Source organism: Cyprinus carpio, chromosome A5 (genome assembly GCF_018340385.1).
Source record: "Cyprinus carpio isolate SPL01 chromosome A5, ASM1834038v1, whole genome shotgun sequence".
Classification (NCBI taxonomy): Eukaryota; Metazoa; Chordata; class Actinopteri; order Cypriniformes; family Cyprinidae; genus Cyprinus; species Cyprinus carpio.
In genome coordinates this window covers 30598550-30624255 of record NC_056576.1, presented here as the reverse complement: position 1 = coordinate 30624255, position 25706 = coordinate 30598550, and the positions used below count along the sequence as shown (strand labels likewise).

General features: G+C 36.9%; 1 protein-coding gene across 2 annotated transcripts in view; it reads right to left on the bottom strand.

Moving 5' to 3' along the window:
- Positions 1-21911, bottom strand: part of LOC109066876 (double C2-like domain-containing protein beta) — a 79694-nt gene extending 57783 nt beyond the window's left edge. Inside the window, exon 1 of one of the 2 annotated variants that reach the window (XM_042756866.1) lies at positions 21241-21911. In XM_042756866.1, the coding sequence (XP_042612800.1) occupies positions 21241-21565 (325 nt within the window). In that variant the 5' untranslated portion in view covers positions 21566-21911. The remainder of the gene's footprint in view (positions 1-21240) is intronic. The other variant, XM_042756867.1, reaches the window with a different exon arrangement.
- Between the last annotated feature and the right edge of the window lie 3795 nt (positions 21912-25706).

The window sequence follows — 25706 nt, the reverse complement described above, 5'->3', positions numbered from 1 at the left end:
ACTGCATCAATTAGGGTTGAAAGAATTATTGCCAAACCTACAACATGCCAGAAACATATTAATCACTGATTAATGATTAAATCCTAAAATCTTAAGTTTTTGCTTACTTAAATCGAACGGCTCCTTTTTTTTGACCAGGCAATGTATTTTTTAATAAACTTGATAGAGTTCTGTCCTTCCATTGAAAGCCAAAGCAACCAAAACTTTCAAGGTTCAAAAAGTTCATAAAGACATTGAAAGTAATCCATATGAATTGAGCAGTTTAATCAAAGTTTTCTGAAGAATACTGATTGCATCATGTGACGAACGGAATTAATTTCAGCCTTTTTTCACAGATAAATATTTATCAATGCATATACATAGAACATATGGAATATGGTAAAAGGAAGCTCAAACATACTTGTTTGACGCATGAGAACAAACCTCATTAGTTCCTGCGCATCAAGCAAGTATCTTTAAGCTTCCATTAACTAAATTTGATGTGCTCCATGTATGTGTGAAACCAAATCCTTAAAGTACATAATCTTTATATTTACTGTTTCTATAGTTACATCACTGCCATCACAGGGATTGACTGCAGTTATTAATGTATTCATTCCTGCTCTTGTATGTACAAAACAATTTGAGTCACAGCTGTTGGTAAAATACTGACTATGTGAATAGAAATATACAGAGAGAAAGAAGAATGTGCAGTAGAATATAAAATAGAAGGGTAGCGGGATTATCCATCTATCACCATTAACTTCAGGCCATGCTGCTATATGTTCACGTCAGCTGAAGAACAGCATTACACAATCTCACTCAACCTGTAATCATTCACACACCCCTCACTTAGTTTCCCACTCTGGACCACTTTACACTTCAACATGTCTACCTGAAGAGCATTTTCCATCTGCAGATTTTGATTGAGAGGAAAGGCCAGCTTGCAAAAATATGCCTGGACATCCCTCAGTATTTGATGAAATGCAGCCTTACAAATGAGATGTTTAACATTGCGATTGCTTTGATTGCAACAAAATTGTTCTAAAATTTTGTCCACAAGACAGAAAATGGAAGCAATGAGCTTGCTGGTGAACAGTCTTCTGGGATTATGTTTCCCTGTGGTTAGCTGCCAGTTTCCCAGCTTTTCAGGACAGACGGCATTATGGCCTCTGCCAGTACAGCGGAAGGAAACAAACAGTGCTGGAATTAGTGAAAAATTCCTATCCACTTGCCGGTTTTGTTATTTTGGGCTGTACACATGATCATAGACTGGGCTTTTCTTTATTGCTCCAGTTTAAATTCTGAATTGGATGACAGGTGGTAATTAAGGGGAGGTATTCATGAGGATACATATTTAGACTTAAAAGAGTCACTGTAACTAAATACTCTATTAATTTGTGAAGACTTTCAAGATTCACTAGCCTTATGATTTTTTTTTTCTCCTTTTTTTCACTTGTACTGGAGATTGCATCCTGTTTTGTTTGCTCTGAGGATCTCATTTGTCTCCTCATCGTCTGCAAACCCCCACACATAGACCTCACATTGCCACTCATTTATGACCAGAGACTCAGTCGCCGCTCATTACATCCACCTTAATCACGGCCAGTGGAAATATAATCAACACTGACTGATTTGATGGCCTCTGGTCACATCCTTTGTATCTGAGGAGATGCCAATAACCTCAGCACACTGTTTTTGTTTGCTGGTATTTCTAATATCATGAACAACAGTCCACATGGGCACACAGCATGTTTTATAGTAAAACAAACTAGAATGCTATCAGAGTTCAAGGCTCAAGGCAGTGTTTGGATTTGACGGGAAGTCAACCGGCAAGGAAGATAAAACAAGCCAACATGAAGGGGATGTATTCCACATGCAGGACCTGGTGTTCAGATATACACATCCAACTAACCATCTGTATTCTTTGAACTGTACACAAGTTTATGGCTAAATATGAGATACTCATTCATATAATGGCAGTTCATTATTACAGACGGGAAGTGTGTGGCTCCTGCTTCCTATTAGGTCATTTCTTCCTAATGGAAAATGTGTGACAATTTATTTCATTTAGACACATTCAATTTCGGAAAATCACTTGTGACCTTCAGTGCAAATGACAAGCCAAAAAAATAAAAATACAAAACGCATCCAGACAGATCAAAAGATCTATCATAATCCTGTGCTTAAAATGAATTTAGCTTTATTTTCATTATCGCTGATGTTCTCCAGAGTAGTCTTTTAAGCCTCTAAAATCTCCCTTGTCTTCACAAATTGGTTCATTTGACTTTCACGCAATTCAGAGATTCCTGTTGATGAGGTCAGAGTGAGTTCTTCTTCAAACACGTCTTTTTAATTTGAGTAGTCTACCCAAATAACAACACAGGAAATTACAGAAATAATAACAGTAAACTTCACTTTCACACTCTCTGAAAAAGATATGAGTGGTGTTTGGTGCAAAACTTACCACCATTATTATGCTAAGGTGTTCTGGGTGGTTGCTATATGGTTGCTAGGGTGTTCTGGATGGATGCTTACTGGATCAACAGAGCATATCCTCAAGTCTATGATATTGTAGATATGGCTCAGGTCTCTTCTTTAAATTTATGCTTTTTTTTTTTTTTTTTTGCTGCTAGGTGAAAATAAGTTCAGCAGGACACATTTCCTCAATAAACTGCACAGGTGTTATTTGTTCATAGCACAAACGGTGAGGGCAATTTATGCACTTAAGCTTGATTCTTAGGGTTACAGTTTAGCAATAATAATAACGATGCTTGACTTAGCAAGCGCCACTAATTAAAAACTACTTTATTCAGTGGAAACACTATTAGATTATTTGAAATGTTAACTGTTCAAACATTCAATTTAAAAATGCAAACTGAACAGAAAAGTAGTTTTTAAAGAAAGAAACAAAAACTAAACGAAAAAACAAAAAAACAAAATGAAATGCAAAAACCAACAAAACAAAGACAAAACAAAATAAAACAGTGTTCAAATGTTCAAACATTCAATCTAGGAATGCATGTGTATTTATACACACACAAAAAAAGAATAAAACAATGAATCTTACAAATTGTATTTTTGAAAAATAAAATATGATGCAGATATGAAAAGCAGATAAATTATGGTCTATATATTAGAGAGAGAGAGAGAGAGAGATTAATTTGTGGCAGGGCCCCAGTGTAATTGCAGTTAAGTCTGGCATCCATTAGTCTTGCTCTCTATCAACACCCTGAGAGACAAAGGTCTGCTCGAAGACTCTAATGATTTTCTTATTGATGGCGAGGGCTGCACAGGAGATGAACAGCAAATAACTGAATTAAACAGCATGGCTGAGGCACTGCAGTGAGACCGCATTTCTATGATACATGTACCCACATGTGGGTATTCATTAATCTGTGAAGAACCCTGTATGAACAGCCAATGAACACAAAAACTATTACTGTACAGGACAGAAGCTAGCCATATGGACACAGAAAGGAAGTCCTCAATCCTTGCCATAATACCATCTCTTATCTCTGTCACGACGAACAGACGTGCTTCCGATCGGTGTCCTTGTCGTGTAATTGCCCTACCAGAATGGACAGCCTGACAGGCACTCTGATGAAAGGTTAGATATGTGCTCGGGTTGTATGAGAGGCCGGACACAGCTGTGGTGTGACTGATCAGAGCAGGACCAAAGGTAGATTTAGCCTCAGACAGCACCGCCTATGGACCACCCACTGACCATCTGATGCAGATGGTACACAAAACTGCCTGAGCTACAGGAAAACTAGGCTGTTTCAGTCTGGTTGGCTGGCTTTCTAGGAATCTGGGTGGACAAGGTTTTATCACTTCACCTGGATATGAAGTTGTGTTCACAAAGAAGCGGGTTGATATAATGTGTGCTTTTTTTGGAAGAACATTTCCACCAATTTTGTTAGTTTGATTCATTTTCTGTACAGCCGGATGTATATAGTTTATATGTTTTAGATACAAACTATATCAATTATCTCTGCCCTTAAACAGCATGTAAAAACAAAGAAACTGAAGTTGGGTTGCTTTAAATATGTTATTTTCACTAATAAAAGTGAAAAAATGTGTGGAGAGGGTATTTAATAGAATGGGATATCAGCTGTCAATATGTGTCTGTATGATGTAACTCAGGCAATGACAGAGAGCATGACAAATTAGACTATACATACAGAACAAAACAGTGCCAAATAGCAGTGCTGTTAAAGGTTCAAGTAAATTTTCTTTATGCTGTGCTGGTTGATATGACAGTTGCCTTGGACTTGGGAGTGTACATAACATTAAAACATTAATATACTATAATTTCTCTCAAAGCACTAAGTTCTTTGTAAATGTGTTAAACCTTTATTACAGATGCACCTTTAAATAAAGGAATGAACTGGAATAGATGGGAGGCAAAATATGCAATATCTAAAAGTGAAAGAAAGAAAGAAAGAAAGAAAGAAAGAATATATAGACCTTCTGTTATCCTTGGAAAAACTTGAAATTGAAAATGCCTGTGGCAACTGTGGTGCTCTGAAATATATAGAGGAATCATTTATAATGGCCTCTGTGTGGCATCATGTTTATTGTATTGTTTTGTTAATGGGCTACACATAAAGGGCTCTAAGAAATGTCCAGGATCCTCATTTTAGAGAAACTGTGGGAGTCTCGACTGCTCGTACAGAGGAAATGAAACCGTTTCTATTAGTTGCTGCTAAAATGTCAATTAATATTTGTATTGCTATATGTATGTGAATTACCGAGACATCCTCCTTAGATGAAAAGTAATTCATAATGTGTTTTCTGTTTAGTTATTTCTGTTGTATATCATGTATGTCTGTTAAAATGTAAGTTGAATGTAATTCGTCTGCAAGTGATTTCCTGCTGAATTCCTAATAAAAAATATTTAAACAGAAAACTGATTCATGCTCTGATATAATGGGACACAAAAAAATCTAGACATCCATCTGCCTTTGTTTAGAGATGAAAATATTCCTCATCCTCTACTGCAAGGTTTGTTTTCGCGTGAATGAGAGCTGGCCAGGAAGAGCAGACACAACCCAGCCCTTCTTCTGTTGTCTGGAGCATGTCTGCGACGCTTCGTCCTCTGTCGAGGGATTGATGCGTCCTCACAGCCTGCATTGCTGATAGAGGTCTAATACTCAGTGTGTGTCTTGGGAAGGGCAGACCAATGAATCAAAGAATGACATAAGACCGACTGCCAAGAATAAAGAGAAAGTGAGATCCCATAGGAAAGAAAAATGACTTTATATCTCAATTGTTTTCCTAGATAGTAATGAGATGAAAGAGCAAATTAGATGTCTGGTTAAAGCCCCATAAAGTCTCAGATCTAAAAGAGATCTCGACAATGACCTAAACTGTCCTCAGACTGGCAAAAATACCAATGACTGCATTTCAATATGAACTAAAACATTTCTTGCCATCCTTTCCCAAGATCAAATGATCTGGGAAAATAACTTTGAAAGCTTCTTATGAGTTTTTGTTTGAAGCACTTTGCAAACACTATGTATATATTTAAGGTTATAGTGGTAACGTATTCATCAATTATTAATATTAGATGTACATAAATTAGAATTTCAAAGTCACACATCTTCCACTAATTTCTTTTATGGTTTCGACTGTACAGCTGTACAGTTTTTTTCACATCAGTCGATGATTGTGGTGTCATTCATTTCCAACATAGGCTCACTGATAAGCCTACATACAGTATTAGCAGAACAAAAAACAAAACAAAAAAACAAACAAACAAACAAACTTGCCAATAAATACAATTCACTGCAGTTTCCACCTTATTTGAACACTAGTAGCAGTAAAACATCTTTTATTCCTTTTCCCACAAATTATGATTACAAGGGCAGATTACTGAAGAATAAATTTTTTTCTTGTGGTTCTTTGCACAATACTGTGTTATGTCCTCAACAAATCATAGCTCATGATTTGTAAACTAATACATCTTGATATTTGCGGAACTGGTTATGTTATGTGAACATGACTTTTCTGATGCAGTAAACTTGCTTGGTATTTTAGGATTGGGGTAGTTTTTTTTTTTTGAATGATTACAGAACATTAACCTTTTATCGCCATTTACTGGACACTTCATTTCTGAATTACTGCAATACGTGCAACAACCAGTGTGAAAAAGGCTGCCAGATTCGTGTTCATTTGTTTTGAATGAAACTGAATGCACCTTCAGCGCCACTCACTGAACAGTTCACTTTCTTTGAAAGCGTCGTGTCAATTGTATCAAAAAGTTGCACTTTTTTCCAATGAGTTTGGGTTGTTCATTTTCAGGTAAGTCTGAATGGTATGTACAAACAAGCAGACTAAAGCTGTAAAGTGGGCAAGACATAGTCAGAAGTCTAGCTGCAGTACATGAGAGCTTGAAAGAGCCACATCTGAGCAATACCATGTTCATCTTGGATATTATGGATGTAGAAGGAGTTGAATGGATTGACATTGATGCTGTACACTACAACATTACAGCATGTGTATTTTCTCTTCAATAAGCCTGGCAATTTAGATAAGATAACATTATCAACCATGACATCTGTCTTGCTATCAATCTCTTCTATAGCTCTCTAGAAATGTAGCTTAGCAACATCTTGTTTCATAATCCCCAAATATATATTAGAAAATTCATCAAACTGAAAAACAATTATTTTAAAGATTTACAGAAAAATAAAACAACACATCAGAAACAGTTAGCAACATTTTGTTTAAAAGTGTGTGTGAAAAAACAGCGGCCCCTCCACCTACTCAGCAAACATCTTTTATCTGTGGAAAGCGCATCTGTAGAGTGCTTGTCAAAATAACCTTGAATTGTAAAAAGCGGCCAATCTGTCAAATTACAGCAAAAATAAAGAGGCCATTTCCAGAGCTATGGCTCTGTGTTTCAGTCATGAGCAGGAATTTTCTGCTGTGTTTGTGTGTCTCTGTCAGAGACGAAACCAAGGAGAACAGAGAGTGTGTGTGTGTGTGTGTTTGTGTGAGAGATGATTAAAGAGGGGGAGGAATCCTGACAAGCCTGCAATGGAGGATGGAACCAGATGACTCTTCCCCCTCCTTTAGCAAACATTTCTGGAAAAAGACAATTAGCACCGGAATCTTTTATCACCCAGCCCAGCCGCAGTGGTCGATACAGATTATATATATAGCTTTATATATAGACCTGTTTTCCAGGCTTTTTCAGAAGAAATGTGGCTGATGTATTATTCGCCACTACTTGGAAAATTTGATTATACTGATACTGAGTTGAATTAAATCCACTAATTTCAGCTTGTCATTTATAGCAAATTTGTTTACTGTTATTTGTATTTTGTTCTTCAACGCACAGACCCTATTTTTTTCCATGTACAAAGAAAGCTTTATGATTTAGGGGCCATTCAGTCTCTGAGTGGTTTTTAATTAGATATTCCACCAGTCAAAAAGGTTAAAAATCAACAAGTTAAATATTCTGTTATCAGAATTTCATATTTTTCATATGTTTATGCCAATTTTTCATTCATGCTTATACTGTGTTAAATTAAGTATATGGTAAAGAGGACCTGCTTTCTGATTAGCATGAGAAAGAAACATTTATGCTGAGACAGTCTGGTATTTGTATCACTCCTCTGCAGGGAGAGGAGGAGCCACACGTGCTGTCACACACGGCCAATCAGCACACGGCAATCAATAGAGGAGCTCCCACTCACTCTCAAACAAACACACACACACACACTCTTATCATTAGGACTAATTAGAGTTCAGATGTGATTACAAGGAGGTTCTTTTGGTTAATATGTGATTATTTCCCTTTATTGGCTAAAGTAGTTGTTCAGAAGTACATTAATGAACTAGAGAGCTAATGAGCTTCAATAGTGTGGTTTCTAGGCACTATACAAACAAACCATGCAGAAAAATCTTATTTTTATATCATTGTGTCACTATGTGCCCTTTCCATATCAGTTTTTACTATTTCTTTGTTTGGATCAGATTTAATTTGTTACTCTTAACATTTTTTTTTTTTTTTTTTTGAAGAGCATCTGTAAATTACAGCAAAGCAGTTTAATTTCACCAGATTTAAGTTTTTAAGATAGCATTCAGAAATCATACTTTTTATGCATTTATGGTAGAATAAATATTAAAGGGGTCATATGATGCAATTTCAAGTTTTCCTTCTTCTTTGGAGTGTAACAAACTGTTTGTGAATAGATAAGATCCATAAAGCTGCAAAGACTAAAGTCTCAAATCCAAAGAGATTTTCTTTATAAAAGTTAAGACTCGTCCATGCCCTCCTAAAACGGCTCGTTCTAACACACCCCCACGTCTGCTTCACAATGTGGCAAGATTTGCATAATGCTGCCCAAATGTTCACGCAAAGAAAGAAGGCGTAACTTTATTATTGCTGCCACCGCCACCATGTCATGGAGACACTGTGTGTTTCATTGTGAAAGCGAAAACACTTTGTTTGGCCTTCCAAAAGAGGACACAACTAGAAATCAGTGGTTAGGTTGAATTTACAACACTGTTCCAGAACAGTTCAACCCAAATATTCAGATGTGTGCAGCGCATTTTGTGGAGGATTGTTTCCTGATCCTGGGAGAGAAGACTACAGTGCCGGCTGTTCTGACTCACAGTCTGTAAGTACGTTTACATATTTACAGGATTTGCCAATGATGATTCAAACACAAGTTTTAAGTAGTGTCGAGTAGCGCTTGTTGTTTGTCATTTCTCCGATCACAAATGCAGACATGGTTTTATGTTTATGCGGTGTTATGCTACGCAATGCGTAAAAAGACAGTATGAGTCATTATAATCTGTAATTATGTCCCAACTGGATGCAACGAATGCCTCGTTTATAATGGGTTTTAATGTTTTTGTCTCATCGCACCAGGTATGACAATATGGTAAGGGGTGTAACTTTTCCGTCACATGCTTGAGGTATTCGGCCAATCACAATGCACTGGATAGCTGGCCAATCAGAGCACACTTTGCTTTTCAGAACGAAGAGCTTTGTAAAAATCGACGCGTTTCAGAAAGGCGGGGCATAGAGGAGAAACAATAATGTACAGTATGTGGAAAATAATGTGTTTTTGAACCTTAAACCACATCTCATTACACCAAATACACAAAATAATGTTCTTTTTAGCAACATCATATGACCCCTTTAAAAGCTCTCAAATATATACTACCACTCAAAAGTTTGGGTTCAAAAAGATTTCTTTTTTATATGTTGTGAAAGTTTCCTATGCTCTCCAGGGTCATCACTAGATCCTTTTTATAGTTAAGTACCGCTGTGCTACAGTAAAATATAATGAAAAAATCCATCTCTGATGGTGGATAATACTGCATGTTGACCAGAAAAGGATTTTTCCTGACAATATCTCAGCTATCATGTCATGTGTTTTTTATCATCTGTTTAGAATCAAAACTACGAAAAATATTAGGGATTCAATTTGATTTATTCAAACTGTTCCCTCACACACTGAATCATTTGCAGCAGTTTTGTATCAAAACTACGAAAAATGGGACCCAGGCTATAAATGCTCTTGATGCTCACCATGGCTACGTTTATTTGATCAAAAATTCAGTAAAAACAGTAATATTATTATAATTTTAATTTAATGTAATTTATTCCTCTGATGGCAAACCTGAATTTTAGCGGCCATTACTCTAGAATCCAGTGTCACCTGGTCCTTCAAAAATCATTGTTATATCAATGTTGAAAATGGCTGTGCTGCTTAATATTTTGCAGAAATAAAAAATTTTTGTATCATGTGTTGTCTGGTGGTTCTTAAATAATTGTTGTTATATCCATTTATTTGAAATTAAAGTATTTTAATATTTTGCAGAAATAAAAATACATTTTCTACTATATTTAACACATCCTTGCTGGGTAAAAATGTATTAATTTATTTTAAAATAAATTACTGAACATTTGAATGGCAGTAGGCTACATTTAAATCTTAAATATACACTTAAATGATATGCAAATTAAAACTGACATCTATTTTAAAAACTGTAGGTTTTTTATATTAATTAAACTGTAAATGTAACATGATTTATTTTACAACTGGGACCCCATTGTGTATTAGGGCACATTTTAAGCCAGGGCAAGAAAGACCCTTTTGAACATTAACACTGCATACAGTAGTGACAGATTCACTTCTCACATACAAGCTTCTCGTCAGGTTGCGTTGTGCTTTCTCCATTTGAGGCAACAGAAACGAGGATAAGTGGAGGGTCAAAATGCTCTGGTGCATGATGACACACACCTCATTCAAAACCTGCTTCTGCTTGTATATGTTATATAAAGTAAAATCGAGTAGTATCAGAGGATCACAGTACACTTATAAAATAAGACAAATGAGTTTTCACTTACATTTAGTAGCTACATAAGCATGTAGCACAAAATTGAGACAGAATCAACAAGGTGCATGAATAATGTATGACAATTTTTAGCTATTGAATAAATATTCACAGTCATGTCACGTCCTGATGTTGAATGATACCATGTTACAGCATGGTATGCAGATGTCTCTCACCCACGGGTGGCCATACGTCTACTCAGAACAGACCACAGACTCTAACTAGATACTATAAATGAATCTTGATTGAGTTTCACATTATGTCCATATAAGAATCCTGTCTGTTACTCTAATTATTGGCTCCCGCTGCCTATCAACGATAAAGAGAGATCCACTCATCTACTTCAATATGCCAGAAATAGAATAATGCCTGCAGTAAATACTGACCTACTTTATATCTTTAACAGTTATTTGTCATGACTTGGCATAAAGCTAAAATGTATCTCTCATTGAAGCAGCTATATACGTATGGATAAAAATCAAGCATCAGCTCTAATGTGTAGTATCAACAAACACCTGCCAGGACTACTTGGCTCAGGACTGTGTTACCTCATTGATAAGTGACTCTAAAGATCTGGCTCAGAGATTTTACAGCTTCAGCCAACTATGGACAAAAGTATTGGGACATCTGATAATTAAATCAACAAGGACTTTAATGATATCACATAAAAAAAACCCATAGACATTAATATGGAGCTGGTCCCTCCTTGGCAGCTATAAAAGCCCCCACTCTTCTGGAAAGGATTTGCACAAGATTTTGGATTGTTTCTGTGGGAATTTGGTGTCCATTCATCCAGTAGAGCATTTGTGAAGTCATGCACTGATGTTGGATAAGAAGGCCTGGCTTGCAATCCACTTCATCCGTTCCAGTTGGCAAAGGTGTTTGACTTCTTTGACTAGATGCTTGATGTTACAGCTGTGGCAATGGATCTGACTGAATCACCTGAATTCAAGTTTGTCCCAATACTTTCGTCCATACTGTGTATGTAAACTAGTAACTACACTAAAATTCATTAAACAGTATTATAAGAGCATAAACACACTGATTTATCACAAATCCCTAAAATAAGGTCATACTAGTCTCTGAGTTGAAATGATTTCAGAAGGGAGATTTAGTCTCTTTTTTGGATGTTGCACTATTTACATTACTTTTCATGTGGGAAATTATGAATGCTGATCTGTTCTTTACAGCCAAAGGCTTCTTTCGTCCCATATTTTAGGCATGACAGAAATCACATACAGAGCACTTCACTGGACGCCCCAGTAAGTGTATAACATTAAAAGAGCTGTGCATTATGGGAGATTGAAAGAAAAAACATTCAAACAGCTCGGCCTGTATAGAGAGGAGCTGGTTGAAGACTAACATATGACACATTACACAATGCACTAATCCCACAGAGCCATGGGCACAGAGAGTATTATATAAAAGGGTGTGTATTGCCATTAGAGAGGCTTTCTGAATGTTGCAGGGAGGATGATGACAGCAGAGCAGATGTCTCTCACTGTGTCTTCACTGTCTTGAAGTCATAACCTCAAAAAGATTAAACACTTTATCCACATGTGGCCTTCAAACCCTGCTGGTTTGGGAAAGAACTCTACAGACAAATTGACTTGAGAACATCTGAATGCAGAAATGAACCAGCCCAAGAAGAAAAATGTAAGTACAGGCCTAAGTTTGAATTAAAACTGTGGAATAACGGCAGGGTTTGCCTGAGAAGCAAGGCCAGCACTTGTTAATAGTATCACTGAATTTTAGACTGTAATGAATGATCTACACCAATGGTTCTTATCATTTTTCACTTAAAGGCCGTGCAATATCCAATATTTCTCCACGGAAACAGAGTATTGATAAATTAAATACATTTTGTGATTCCAGAAGTTTCAAGAAATGTATGTTCTTCAGGTATCAACAGTTATTGGAATATTCAATTATTGACGGAGGAAATAGATTTTTTATAAGTTTAATTTTTAGAAGATCTGATGTGAAGTACGGATTAGCTAAAAACATATCTTGAAAGAAACGCTTATGATGCCTCAAGTCACCTCAATACTTAAGCACGTAGCATGTAGAGCAGGTTCTTAGCACTCACTCAAAGTGGGCGTATAAGGCTTTCACCACTTCTAACATTCTCTCTGATAACAATGATCTGGGGGAGGACTCAATGAAGTGCCCTCATGTTCATCCCATATCATCACTTCCTCCTGAATGATATTCTGCCAGTCAGACCCTTGATCACTGGATCACAAACATAAGAGAGGATTTCCATCCAGGGACTGGGAGTAAAGTGTCTATGTGCTGTGGTTGAGTTCACCGTACACCATTAGTGTCCCACCAGAGCTCCAGTGGTTTGGCTGAAGCTGAGAGGATTAGTAAGGGAAGCTCTAGTGGATCATGGAGCTGTAATGGCTCTGCTGGGGACTGTTAAAAGAGTCCATACTGAATACTATTTAAACAGTTTACTAAATGCTACATTACCTTCAGCGTAATCAAATTACTTTTCAAGTCGCCTTAAATTTCAGATTGTTCATACACTTAAATTACAAAAATTGTGTGTAAGCTTACTTTTGTACCCAACAGTTGCATTTATAACAAACTAATTGATTATTTAAAAGCTTGTAAATGAATAGTTCAACCAAGATGTAACATTTCCTGAAATATTACCAAAAATGTGAATGGGTGCCATCAGAATGAGAATTTTAAACAGCTGATAAAAACATCATAAAAATCCATAAGGAATCCACATGACTCCATTAACATTAACGTTTTGTGAAGTGAAAACTGCATTTCTGTAATAATCAAATGCATTATTAAGATGGTTTTGACTTTAAACTGCTGCTTAAAATACCTAGTGTCCTTTATCAGTAATACTGCTTTCTCCACTGAAAAAGTCATTATTTTTGCTTTTTCCATTCTATGTGCACAGATCAAGCACTGTTTACAAGCCAAAACAGTTCTAAACAAATATTGTGATGTTTTTATCAGCTGTTTTGACTTTCATTCTGATGACACCCAATCACTGCAGAGGATCCATTGGTGAGCAAGTGATGTAATGCTAAATTTCTCCAAATCTGTTTCGATGAAGAAAGAAAACATCTACATCTTAAAGGGTGTGAACATTTTCTGTAAATTTAAATTTTTGTGTAAAGTAAAGCTGTCACAGAAAAGTCAAGGTCACCACTGCTTTGAGTTAATGAAGCTAGATTAGATCTTGAAATTTGATCTTGTTCCTGTTACACATCCACTGGCAAATCATTTATTTTTGTTGTTGATTACAAAAGTATAAATCAAAATGTGCTAATGTGGGATTTGAACCTGCAACAATTTGCATGTGGAGTAAGAATTTACTTTTTCTCCTCCACTGGATATTAATCACAATGCACAATAATTTAGTGTGAGTGCTTGAAGATTATATATAAAGTGCATTTATTCACCTCATACCTACACACAATCGAACATCGGTTATTATGACAATATTTGAAGATTGAAATGTAATCTGCACTAAGAAAGAACAGAGTATCATGTTCTTTTTCTGTCCCTCTTGCCATTATGAGTCACATAAAAACTCTCATGATGCTTATTTCCAGTAATGTGACAAGGTTTCAGTAAATTTGTTTACAACCAAGGATAGAAAACATATTATATAAACCGCCAACAAAGTTTTTTTTTTTTTTTTTTTTTTTCACCTTCCAAACCAGCTTTCTCAAATTATTTCTAGGACTCACCTCACGCCCTTGCGGCACTCAACAAATTATCTGCTGCCATAGTAACAAAGGCGAAAACCTCAGACTGGCTTCAGGAATTCCTGTTTTAGGTTATGTAAAGAGTGTGAAAATTTCACAGATATAGCAACTGGCACAAAGCCTGGTTAAGCCTACACTGCACTAGACTGTATATATAGGGGTCTCGCTTAACTTATGTGTCTTGGCTACATAAAATGACTGTATAGCCAAGTTGTCTGTGAAATTTATGTGTTTTTTTCTTCCTATAGGTGATAAGAAAAGACTACCATTGTAACAAAATATTTTCCTTTCAAATTAATGATGTTCTTTCAAACTTTCTTTTCATCAAAGAGTCATGAAAAAATATTACCATTTCTAAAAAAAAAAAAAAAAAAAAAAAAAGAAATACTTTTCATTTTAAAATATATTAAAGCTTTACTTTGTTTTTGAAGAAGAAGAAGAAAAACAATTAGCCTTGGTAAGCAGAAGAAACTTCTTGCAAAAACATGAAAGATTTTACCCCAATCTTTTGAACGTTAGTATATTTTAGTATGGCCAGACAAATGAATTGCATTGTGCCCATGTTAGGTCATGCTGCAAAGCACAGATATTTCCCAAAAAGTATGTGTTGAATAAAATATTTTTTAAATGTGGCAAAAACACTGCTAGCAAATTTTTACTAATCTTTAAAACAATTATAATCATATCATGTAAATGTCTAACCTAGATGAAGTCTTTACATTGCCCTACATCGCTGGCAGGACTGTGTTTTATTGAGCGTCCAGCGCCTGTGAGCAGTGTGTAGGTGTGTGGGTCGGGGAGTTTGCAGGGGCTCGTATCGTACAGTCGGCTGGTCAGATAAAAGTTAATCCTGTCTTAACGTGTGGATGGGGAAAAATGGATACATCTGGAGGAGATCTGAGCATTAAAGCAAAACCTTAAAAATGATGTTTTCACCCAATGTGGTAAAAGAAAATAAAGATAAATGACAGTATTACATTTACTTGAGGTACAAGACAGCTGCTGAGCGACTGAAAAAAAATTATGCTTCGAAGCAGTCTTCTCACTCAATAACATCAACACACAAAGGCTGAACACTTCAAGGTAAAAGCCTCACAGGGCTTTAGTACAGCTGTATTTCTACTTTGTGTTCCTTTCTATTGTTAAAAAAGCTAATTTTATTAATTATCTCTAAAACCCATGTATGGCAGGTTTCCATTCTTCACTCTGTCTGTCAACAACTGCATCTGTCAATCTGTCAGTGAGCTCTGTGAAAACACACAGAGACGTGACACAAACAGAAAAACAAGACAACCCCATCAATGCTAGCCACAGATGGCAGACAAGACTTATGGCAAGACAGACACATCGCAATCTATCCACTCGATCCAGAAAGGAAAGGAAAGGAAAGGAAAGGAAAGGAAATTATTATTTTTTTATTTTTGTGTATAATACATCTTCTGAGCTGACCATGTAAACATGCTATGTTTTTTTTTCATAGCCAAGCCCCATCTAGAAAACCCCAAGGGCAAAAACACAGGAAAATATACAGTTCCTATTCCTCTCATTATCTGTTATCTCACGGCAGCTTGCAGATAGGCTCTTTAATAGGATTCGACAGAAGGCTGTAGCCTGCTTTCAGGAAATCCTCCCCCTGCTTATACCTGAGCGTGCCTTCGCTTTGTGTGTCAGAGGGACTGACTGTACAATCTGTGACAGGAAGGCACTGCTACAATAACACATATCTGCTAAATGATGATGCATTATAATAGTGGAGATCAATTCAACTACAGACAATGAAAATGGCATGATTAAACAAAAGATTAAACTGTACCTAATTGCACAGTGTCTATTTTTGTCAGGTTGTAAGTACTGTGCTTTGTTTCCACAGGTCAAGAGCATGTAGTTTAGACATAAGTAGGATCATTTAAAATGGCTGTCTCAATTAGGGGAAAGCATTCATCTTCATCTCACATTTATAAAATTAGGACTGCACGACAAGAGTGATATTCAGAGTAAAAAAAGAGAAAGAAATAATAATAAAATAACCCATAATCTCTTCCATGTCTCTGCTGCACTACGGGACATCATTAATGAACCTGTGATCAGATGAGATTTGATTGGACGAAGTCGGGGGGCTGCTCAGTTGGTGTTGCACTTTTCTGTATCAATTAACATCCAAACAGATCAGATAATGCTACACTTGTTGTCTAGCCTTCATCATGCAAATTTACCAACAAAGGTTTTGGATCGGTAAGATTTGTTTTGGAAAGAAATTCATACTTTTATTCACCAAGGACACATTCAATTAATCAAACACTGATGAAAAGAAATGTTTCTTGAGTGCTTCTTGAACACAAATTCTGCATATTAGAATGATTTCTAAAGGATCATTTGACACTGAAGACTGGCATAATGAAATAATAAAATTCAGCTTTGTCATCACAGGAATAAATTCCATTTAGTTTCTGAGAAAGGTTGTTTTTTTATGATGTAGTATTATTCAATATTGTTGTTTTTTTTATTATTTTTATAAAAAATAAAATAAAAATCTTACCTTTAAATCTTATCTTTGAACAGTGGCATGACATGGAGAAATGGTTGTTGTTTTATAAATGGAATTATTAAATGTAAATTTCAAACATTTGTGTTTGTGACAAATATTAAGTAATGTGAAAATAATGACATTTAGCATATAAACCCATGTACCGAACAGGCTACCACTTTTAATGCTCCAAAGCTAAGTAAACCACCTTTTCTTTATTTTATGGTAATATAACGTATGATTCATGTGATATATCTGTTAAATGTGTAAAAATCTAAAATACAGTGGAGTACATTTTTTTTTTTACATTTATTTTACATTTTTTTTAAGTTTTGATACTATATAAGGCAAAATCTGTTATGAAGCACTGTCACAGAGGATTTGATCTGAAATGATGACACAAAACAAAAAGGAGATGTTTCTTTTTGTCATGTTTCCTAAGAGAAGCATGAAAACAGGAAAGGACATGATGTCCTAGTGTCCTCATGGTGCTGGAGGGTGTCCTCTCTGATTCTTACAGACACCTTGTTCATGTTGAAGAGTGATATCTCATTGGAGTTATGGCACTGTTAGCTTGAGATGTGCCATTACTATAGCCACAGACTCGCTCCCATTGTGAATGTGACTCTGGGATTGCCATAAAAGGACTAGAGGTGGATCTCCCGTCCTAAGAAGTCATCAAGCTGATTTGGAAATCAAATCCATCAGCACACAATTGAGTCTTCACAAACACAGCTAAACCTCGGGTATATTCCAGTGCTTTCTGTAAAAACTAAAGCCAGTCTTTCTAAAGTCTGGGTGACAAGGAGAATGTCTGCAAGTTCATTTTGTGATGTCAACTAATCCTTTAAAAGTCCATCTATCCCAGAGTTAAACCAAATTAAGAAAAAAAAAAAAACTCACAAACTCCAGTTCTCCAGTTATGCAATCCAACATGTAGAGTATCTGGTGAACACACAACTCTTTAAGACTGCTTTCAGTCTGATTGACCAATACCTAGAAAATGTTACAACATTTAGTGCAACTTCCAAGTATATGGCCTGTCTTAATTGCAAGAGTAATGTGTCACAGCTCAACCAGATATATTTAATGTTGCTTGAACCGCTAATCCTCCTGAACAAAAATATGCGGTTGCATGTGACATTCCATGCTGAAACATAATCGCTTATGTAACTGTGAGACAAACAAACAGTTGCTTTATAATCTCTCTGTGCATCTCAAGCCATCTCTATTTCAGTTTCTAATAGAGAAATGCATGGTTAAGAAGGTCATGTTGGATTCACCTCTGAAAAGTGAAAAGTTGTAGAGTTGCTGTTTTTTTTTCTGCAGCTGAAAGGTGCATTAACACTAAATCTTTGGAGGTCAACATGCTGTACTGTTGGTTGCTAACAAAGATGCTCTCAAAGATGATTTGATGACTAGGTCTGTGTGATTAATAGAGTTTTAGTTTCGTTTTAGATTTTGGGTTCCATCAATTATGAAAACTCACATTCTGTTCCAAATTTGTCTTGGGCAATAATCGAATGCTTGTTAGTATAGATTGGTTTATTCAGTCTTAAGTGACAGCAGCCAGTAAATCTGCTGCTCTCCCTGTCATTTAATGTTAATCAAACAACAAATGAAAATGAGAGAATCATTTACTGCTCTTCACTGAATAACTTTAATAAGAATCAATGTATGTTTAATTCATACGGTGAAGATTATGCCATGAAAGTTTCATTAAAAATATCTGGATTTATGTTTCAAAGATGAAAAAAAGTTTTATGGGTTTGGAATGACACAAGGGTGAGGAAATGAGAACAGAATTTCCATTATTAAATGAACTAAAGCTTTAATATTCTCCTGTCCCATCGTAATACGCAGAGACAAATGTGAGCAAGCCATTCGTTGTTTGACTTCTAGTTTTTGACTCTACTAAAGCATAAAAATACCATAATATGTTTGCAGATATTTAAGAAACATGCTAAGTTAACATACTTGTTAATCTGAAAAACAATGCTACAGTCAGTTATTCTCCTTTGAAAATGTGTGTTCCAGGCCTGAATGTTGGTCTATGTTTTGGTTTGTGAAACCCGCCCACTGCCAGTTTACACAATTGTATTTTGGCACCCCAGGTTGCCAGTTGGAGGAAAACAGCGTATTCCATTTCATTCATTGTCAACGTCCCCGTTCCTGTTAGTGTCGTCAATCTGGCAACCTGCGTGTGCTTCAAATCTGAGGAGGAGGGGCTGGGTGAAAAAAACCCTCTCCAAAATTTTGAATTCGGACTGCAATACCTAGTTCAACCACTCGGTGTCAATCCTACATACTGCACCATAAAGTGTTATCAAAAGATTGATTTGCTCTTTTGAGCAACCCTACATGGCTCAAGCAATGGTGTGATTTTGGAGGCAGGACTATCCAGCAACACCCATTCAAAATAAATGTGACTTCTGGTCACTTCAAAAGGCTGTTAATGTGAATGGCCCATTTGACTAAAAATCTGAAGACTGTTCTTGTAAAATACCGCCAGGAATATGGCAGGTACAGTAGCTGTGCGCAGAAACCAGCAGGGGTACACAACCCCTAGGACCTGCCTCCCTGGTACAGGGCTCCCAGGTACTCATGGGTATTTTGTGGACTGCATCAGTCAAAGTGGCTTGTTTTTCCCAAAGCATCTGTGTTCAGTTAATTCAAGTCGAGAGGTCAGTAAGGCTTTTAGCATGAGTGACAAACAGGTGGTATTTAGTAAGTGGCTTTGAAGCCTAATGGGAATTCATCATTTTATTTTTAATTCTTCCCAGCTTGGATACTGTGTACTGATGAAGCAACCAGTTGTATGTTTGCAACTGACAAAAGTGCTCAGCTAAAATTCAAGTTCAATTTGTTTGGATCCAGCTCTTAATTAAGCTCTGAAACAGAAGACTGCTCTGTTTGCAATCTGTCCTGTAGTACTCAACTCATAAATGGTTTGTCGGCAGAGCTGAAGAGAAGCCAGTGCCAAATGTTTGTGGAAGTTCCTTGTAATCCATCTGTTGCATTTGCAAAGATTCTTCAGAGGCAATTTTCTTCCTCTAACTTACTCTGCTAAACTCCCTGTGAGACATTCAAACCATTAAATGCTCTGGCAAATTAGTATAATTGGCCTATTTGTATTTCATGAGTCAAATAACAAACATGTCAGGTTAGGATTTAATTTGTCTCTCTGTTGTGCAACTAATATGTGCATTGTGATTCAGACAACAGGCAAGAATGAGAGAACAGGAAGAGGGTTATGATTTAGAGCCACACACCAATGAATCACAGCCCAATAGCTCCATGCTAATCTATCATCATAAAACACAGGCGCACCAGACCGCAGTCCCACAATCCTCTGCTTTAACGATCACACTCGCAGATACAGCATATCTACATGCATTACACTGCCTCATGAAAGGTGAAGGACTGGTTATATTGGCCGCCACATTTCGTCAACCTGTGACAGTGTGTTGCGTATGAGCGATTGATATTGATTACTGCGGTCGACAGCAAAGCATGCAATTACACTAGGACAAAGATGCACTTCAGATAATCTTTGGCCAGTTAACATGCTACAGATTGCTTGTTGTTACCATCAATGTGTTTTATTCACCATCATGTAGTTTCCAATCTGTATAACTTTATTTTTTTTTCTGTGTAACACAATAGAAGATATTTTGAGTACGTACAATCTGGTTTTTGGTACATACAATCAAGTCAGTGGGGATCATTGTTGTTTTTGACCCCATTGACACTGAATTCAAAAAGTGTGTTCCACATAAGAAAGAATATCAGGTTTGGAATGACATGAGGTTGAGTTTTCATTCTGGGGTAAACTATTTCTTTCAAACAAAACCTACAGGGAGTACACTAAAACTAAAATGGACCGATTTCGCTTCTCAAGTAATTTCCCTTAATTAACAAAATATTGGTTTAGAAATTGATTTTTGCTGTGCAGCTCAGTCTTGGTCTTGCATCCGGGTCAAAGGTTGACATCTTTCAGCAACAGATCACTGCACGCTATGCTAGAGCTGTCCGGGTTTAGATCCAGACCCCATCGTTGCATCTTTATAGCCGATTGTTTTTCCACCAGCACACATGCTCAGGCACACACATTTAGCTCAACACTGTATGGATTAACCCCATCTAAGACAGAGTGCGATAATGATAAAATAACCACATGAGACCGCAGGGCTCTATCTAATCTAGTCTACAGGCTGCCATGATTGAAAACTGGGCTCCAAACAGAGAGCCAGGCCGAGGTCCATAATAGGATTTACATCTGGGACAGACAAGAGCTCTACAGATACAGATAAACAACAGGACTGATGACTCGCACCTGATGCCCACAAGAACCGCTTTAAAGATGTGTCAATCAATGGAATGAAAACAAAAAAACAAACAGTAGGGAGTCACAAAGAGGCTCGACGTAACCCATGTGTCCCATCAAACCGTTGTCTGTCTGAACCCAAAGATTAACGTGCTACATAAACCAAAGCCATTTCCAAGCATTCAATCAGAGCTGCAGTGGAGCTCCATTCATACAGGTGGATGAAAACAAACAGGTAGAGGAATCTGAGGCAACAGTTGTCAATTCTAGAGTGGCACAAAGATGTAGAGTAAGAAAAAACTACTCACTGGAGTCGTCTGAATCGTAGCCTTCCACGTCTGGCTCTTCCTCTTTCTTGCTGGCCACAAGTGCGGTGGCGCCGAAAGCTTGGTCCAGGTCGTCCTCATCCTGTTTGGGGTCTGTGGCCGGGCCCTCTGACTTCTGGCTGGTGGAGGTGCTCCTCAGGGAGCCGGTGCGGCTGAGGGCTGGGGGAGCTGTGGGGGGGAGACCCCGTGGGTAACGGGGGAAATAGTCAGATATCTGCTTGATGGGCTGAATGGGACCTGGACATACATCAATGGCCATGTGCTCCTGGATACTGATGGTCGTCTTCTCGCCTTTGCGTTGTGTCATTCATGCAGCCCTTTTGAGGATGTGCCACCACCCCTGAACCCGACAAAGGGTGGGGGGTAACAGAAAAAAAAAATAAAAAATTGAAGAAATAAAGAAAATGAAATAAAAAAACAACCTTCAAAAGTAAAATCTTCTTTGCTCTGGTAATCTCTTAGTGTCCCTGAAGAGCAACTGAGCGTGTCTTGGTGTGTAAGTGCATGTGTGTGTGAGTTTGCGATCGCAGCAGTGGGCTACATGAGAGGCTGTGGGCTGCTCCAGCACACTGTGGTCATGCCGTCTGCCTGTGAGCTGCGCTCAGACTACTACAGCACGCTAAGACTGTTACCGGGATGAATGCATGTGGGAAAGAGAGAGAGAGAGAGAGAGAAGGAGGGGGCAGGATTATACTGAGGGACGGAGGGATTGGCTGATGTCATTGCTTAGCAACATGACGGTAAACAGGAATCGGGCGCGCGGCTACTTAATTATGCTATTAGTCCATCTGTTAGAGAGCGGCTGGGTTATCTCTCTGTTCCTCCTCTCCTTTCAGTCTAGCTTCTGACTGAACTGCCATCGCAGACGCGCACGGCATGTGCTAAACTCCGGCACAATTATCTGCAACAGGTGCTAAATGCCTGAAGTCACACATGCCGGGTTATACATCAATCCGGCTATTCAAACAGTACAACACGGTAAATTGTAAAGGTAGATAAGAAGAAATGCAGTATTTATAATGCATTTTAATCCAGTATCTATAATGCACAGAGAGTTTTATGCATGCATGTGTGAATATCAAAGGGATAGTTCACCCAAAATGAAAATCCTTTTATTATTTACTCTCCCTCATGTTTGAAACCTGTATGAATTTCTTTCTTCTACAGAACGTTTCAAATGTTTTTGTCCATAACTACCAGAACTACACTGGACCCCACTGATTTTCAATGGGGTCTTTCACTAAGACTTTTCTCAAAATATATAAAATATATATTTTGTTTTCAAATACAATGGCTTTCAGGCATTATTAAGAGTGGCTTAAGTGCTGAAATAGTCTTTAAGGTCACTGTATTCATAACATTTATCTACATGAACTTCTCTTAAACTGATTTCGGTGTCATGACAAATAACGACGGTAGAGACATTTACTGGGAAAATTGCATCAGAGTTCTGTTGCTTTATGAAAACTAGCAGGGGGCTATTCAACCTGTCCTCTGCTTTACAGCTACAGTATGATAAATTACAGGCAAAAGCCATTCTCACATTTTACAATAGCAAAGATTTATAGTGAAAACAGTAAGTAATCTTGATGTACTCTCTTAAAGCACCTAGACAAGATGACAGTCCAGCACTCTTGACTGACGGTGTCGCATTTAACAAGTGAAGAGGAATGAGGAAAATGATGAATGATGGCGAGGGATATACGTAGGATGTAGCATGATGTTATTTAATCATGATTTTAAATGGTCGTTCATTATTTAGATTCGAATGTTTGCCATTTCCCACATGGTATTATTAGGAGACAAAACCTGGCAATTCATTTACTCTTATAATTAAGGAGTCGCCCCCATGCTCGTTGTAATTCTTCAGCGGAAAACACTTAGTGAGAGCGAAGCTCATTATTTTCTGTCTATTTCCGTAATTCCTTCTGGAGATCCTTTCTTTTGTGCTTCCGGAAGACTCATGTTTAAAAAAATAAGAAAAAGGCAGAAAAAAAGTTTGATTACCTCCAAAGAGTGCTTCACGAGAAAAGTAGCACAGCTGTTACCATTTGTCATGCTGATAATGTGCAGGTTATTAATTTATTGATTCCAGTGTCTGGCTGGCACAGAAATGTAGCTGTGAACATAGCGAAGGCTAGAAAAATAGTACACAGTAAATGTAGGCGAGGAGCCAAGGCTTCTATAATCCTAGCTATTTTCCTGTGGAACAATGTCCCCGAAAAGGGGTGCTTATTGAACAAGCATCTTATTATGTAAATTTGATGATATAAAGTCAGCCAGAAAACTGTTTAAATTACTTCAATGATGTAAAATATGATGCATTTCTGTGGTTATGAATTCAAAATCTGTCATGCTGACAGAATTTTCTACTGCCACAGAAAGTGATTTGCACGTTCCACATTTGTTGGTCTTATCTGGTTTATGCCAGTCTAGATGCTCTCAGTCAGGTAAACCACCTTGACCAGCTGACAAGTGCTGAAACACTATTTAGAACCAGTGAAACAGACCAGCCTTAAGCTAGTTTAAGCTTTCATTTCAGCAAAACATGCACACTTCAAATACGAATAAATATCTGAAATGTGATATGACACGGGCAGCTGTGATGTGAAAATCTGGGGAAAATAGCAATGCACTTTTAGTTAATTTCACATTTTTAGCTCTATCATTCTCTTTCTGGCTCTCTATGTGCATTCATAACTTGGTCTGTCCATAATGGTTCTTTAAGGGCATGATTCTTAATCCAATCTGGCCGCTGTAATCAGAGGATAAAATGGGTTAGTGGATATTGGCTGCTCCGGCCCTTGGCCGAGATCAAATGTCATTCCTATGAGGCTCCAGTGTGCTGAGAGAACTTTGGAGACAGATACAGACCAAATATGAATCAGGAAGACACTTTTGTTCTAGCTGTTTCTCAAATAACCACAATAGGCTAATGAAAAGAATATGTGTACTGCATTTATTATAAACAATCTTCCAAACTCTGGCAACTTAGAGTGGTGGTGGGTGAGATATTTTATTTATTAATTCATGAGTGGATGACAAATTTTTGCCTTCAGTACCGTTGACATTCATTCCCTAGTTTCGTTAAATTATTAAGAGAACATCTGAGCACCGATGCCTTCATTTCAGCTTATGGGATTTGAAAAAAACTAAATTAAATAAATAAATATATTGTGTGAACTGCAGCTAGATTTCCCACTCAGCTACATAGCTATCACTGGTGATGGAGCACTTACATTCAAATTCATAGAGGGTAGAAATAGGCCATATAATATGAGGTTGTGCTGCTCACAGAAGAGCTCTTGGACCCGCTCTCACCTGTTCTAAAAATGACAGGAGGAGAACTGCAGAGGCGAAACGAACAAACTTCTCAGGGATGCCATTATTAACATATACAAGAGTGCCAAGAGGAACTATAGACATGCATTCATTTTACTTTACTTGTCCTTGTGTTTCAGTTGTTTTAAACTGACATGTTCAGGAAGAGTTTGGTAGCACCAGTGAGCTTTTAAAACGCATTCCTTCACTATTTGCTTTGCAAGCTTGATATTATTATTTTTTTTTGTTTGGATTAATTTTGAAACTGTGACACATTCAACAGGGTGGTGAAATGGGAAAAAAACAAAAAACAACAAAAAAAGATTCACCCTTTAAATCAGTAATGGTGAAAAATTAAAGGATTAAATAGACTTTTTTATATATATATATATATATCTGACACTTATGGCTCAAAATTTTCTCTTTAGGGGTTGAAATTAACGTGTAAATGTTACAGAAAAAAACCCAAAACATTAAAATGGTTTATCCAAGTTACCTTACCATATACATACATTTCACTGAAAATACCATAAAAATACAAAGGTAGGACAAAAATATAAATATTACGATATAACTTATTGTGAAAATATAAAGTATATTCCACAAGACTATTCATGCATTTCTACAGTAAAATCCATTTCAACAATTTATATATATATATATATATATGTGTGTGTGTGTGTGTGTGTGTGTGTGTGTGTGTGTGTGTGTGTGTGTGTATATATATCAATTATCAAAAAAATATCAAAAGATTGGTGTCGGCAAGAGCTCACAAAGGATGCATTTATTTTATGAATGAAATATTATTATTAATACTTTTAAAATAACTGTTTTATGTTGTAATATATTTTGAAATGTAATCTATTCCTGAGATGGCAAAGCTGAATTTTCAACAGCCATTATTTTAGTCTTCAGTGTCACAATTTGCCAATTTGCTGCTCAAGAAACTTTTTTTTTTTTTTTTTTTTTGTCATTGTTATCAATGTTAAACAACTCCAATTCATGAATGGTGCTGCTTAATATTTTGTCGAATCTGCGATACACAAGATCCCTTGATGAATAGAATGGTCAAAAGGACAGCACTGACTTATATATTACATATTTTACCTTAAGATAATAAATAGTAA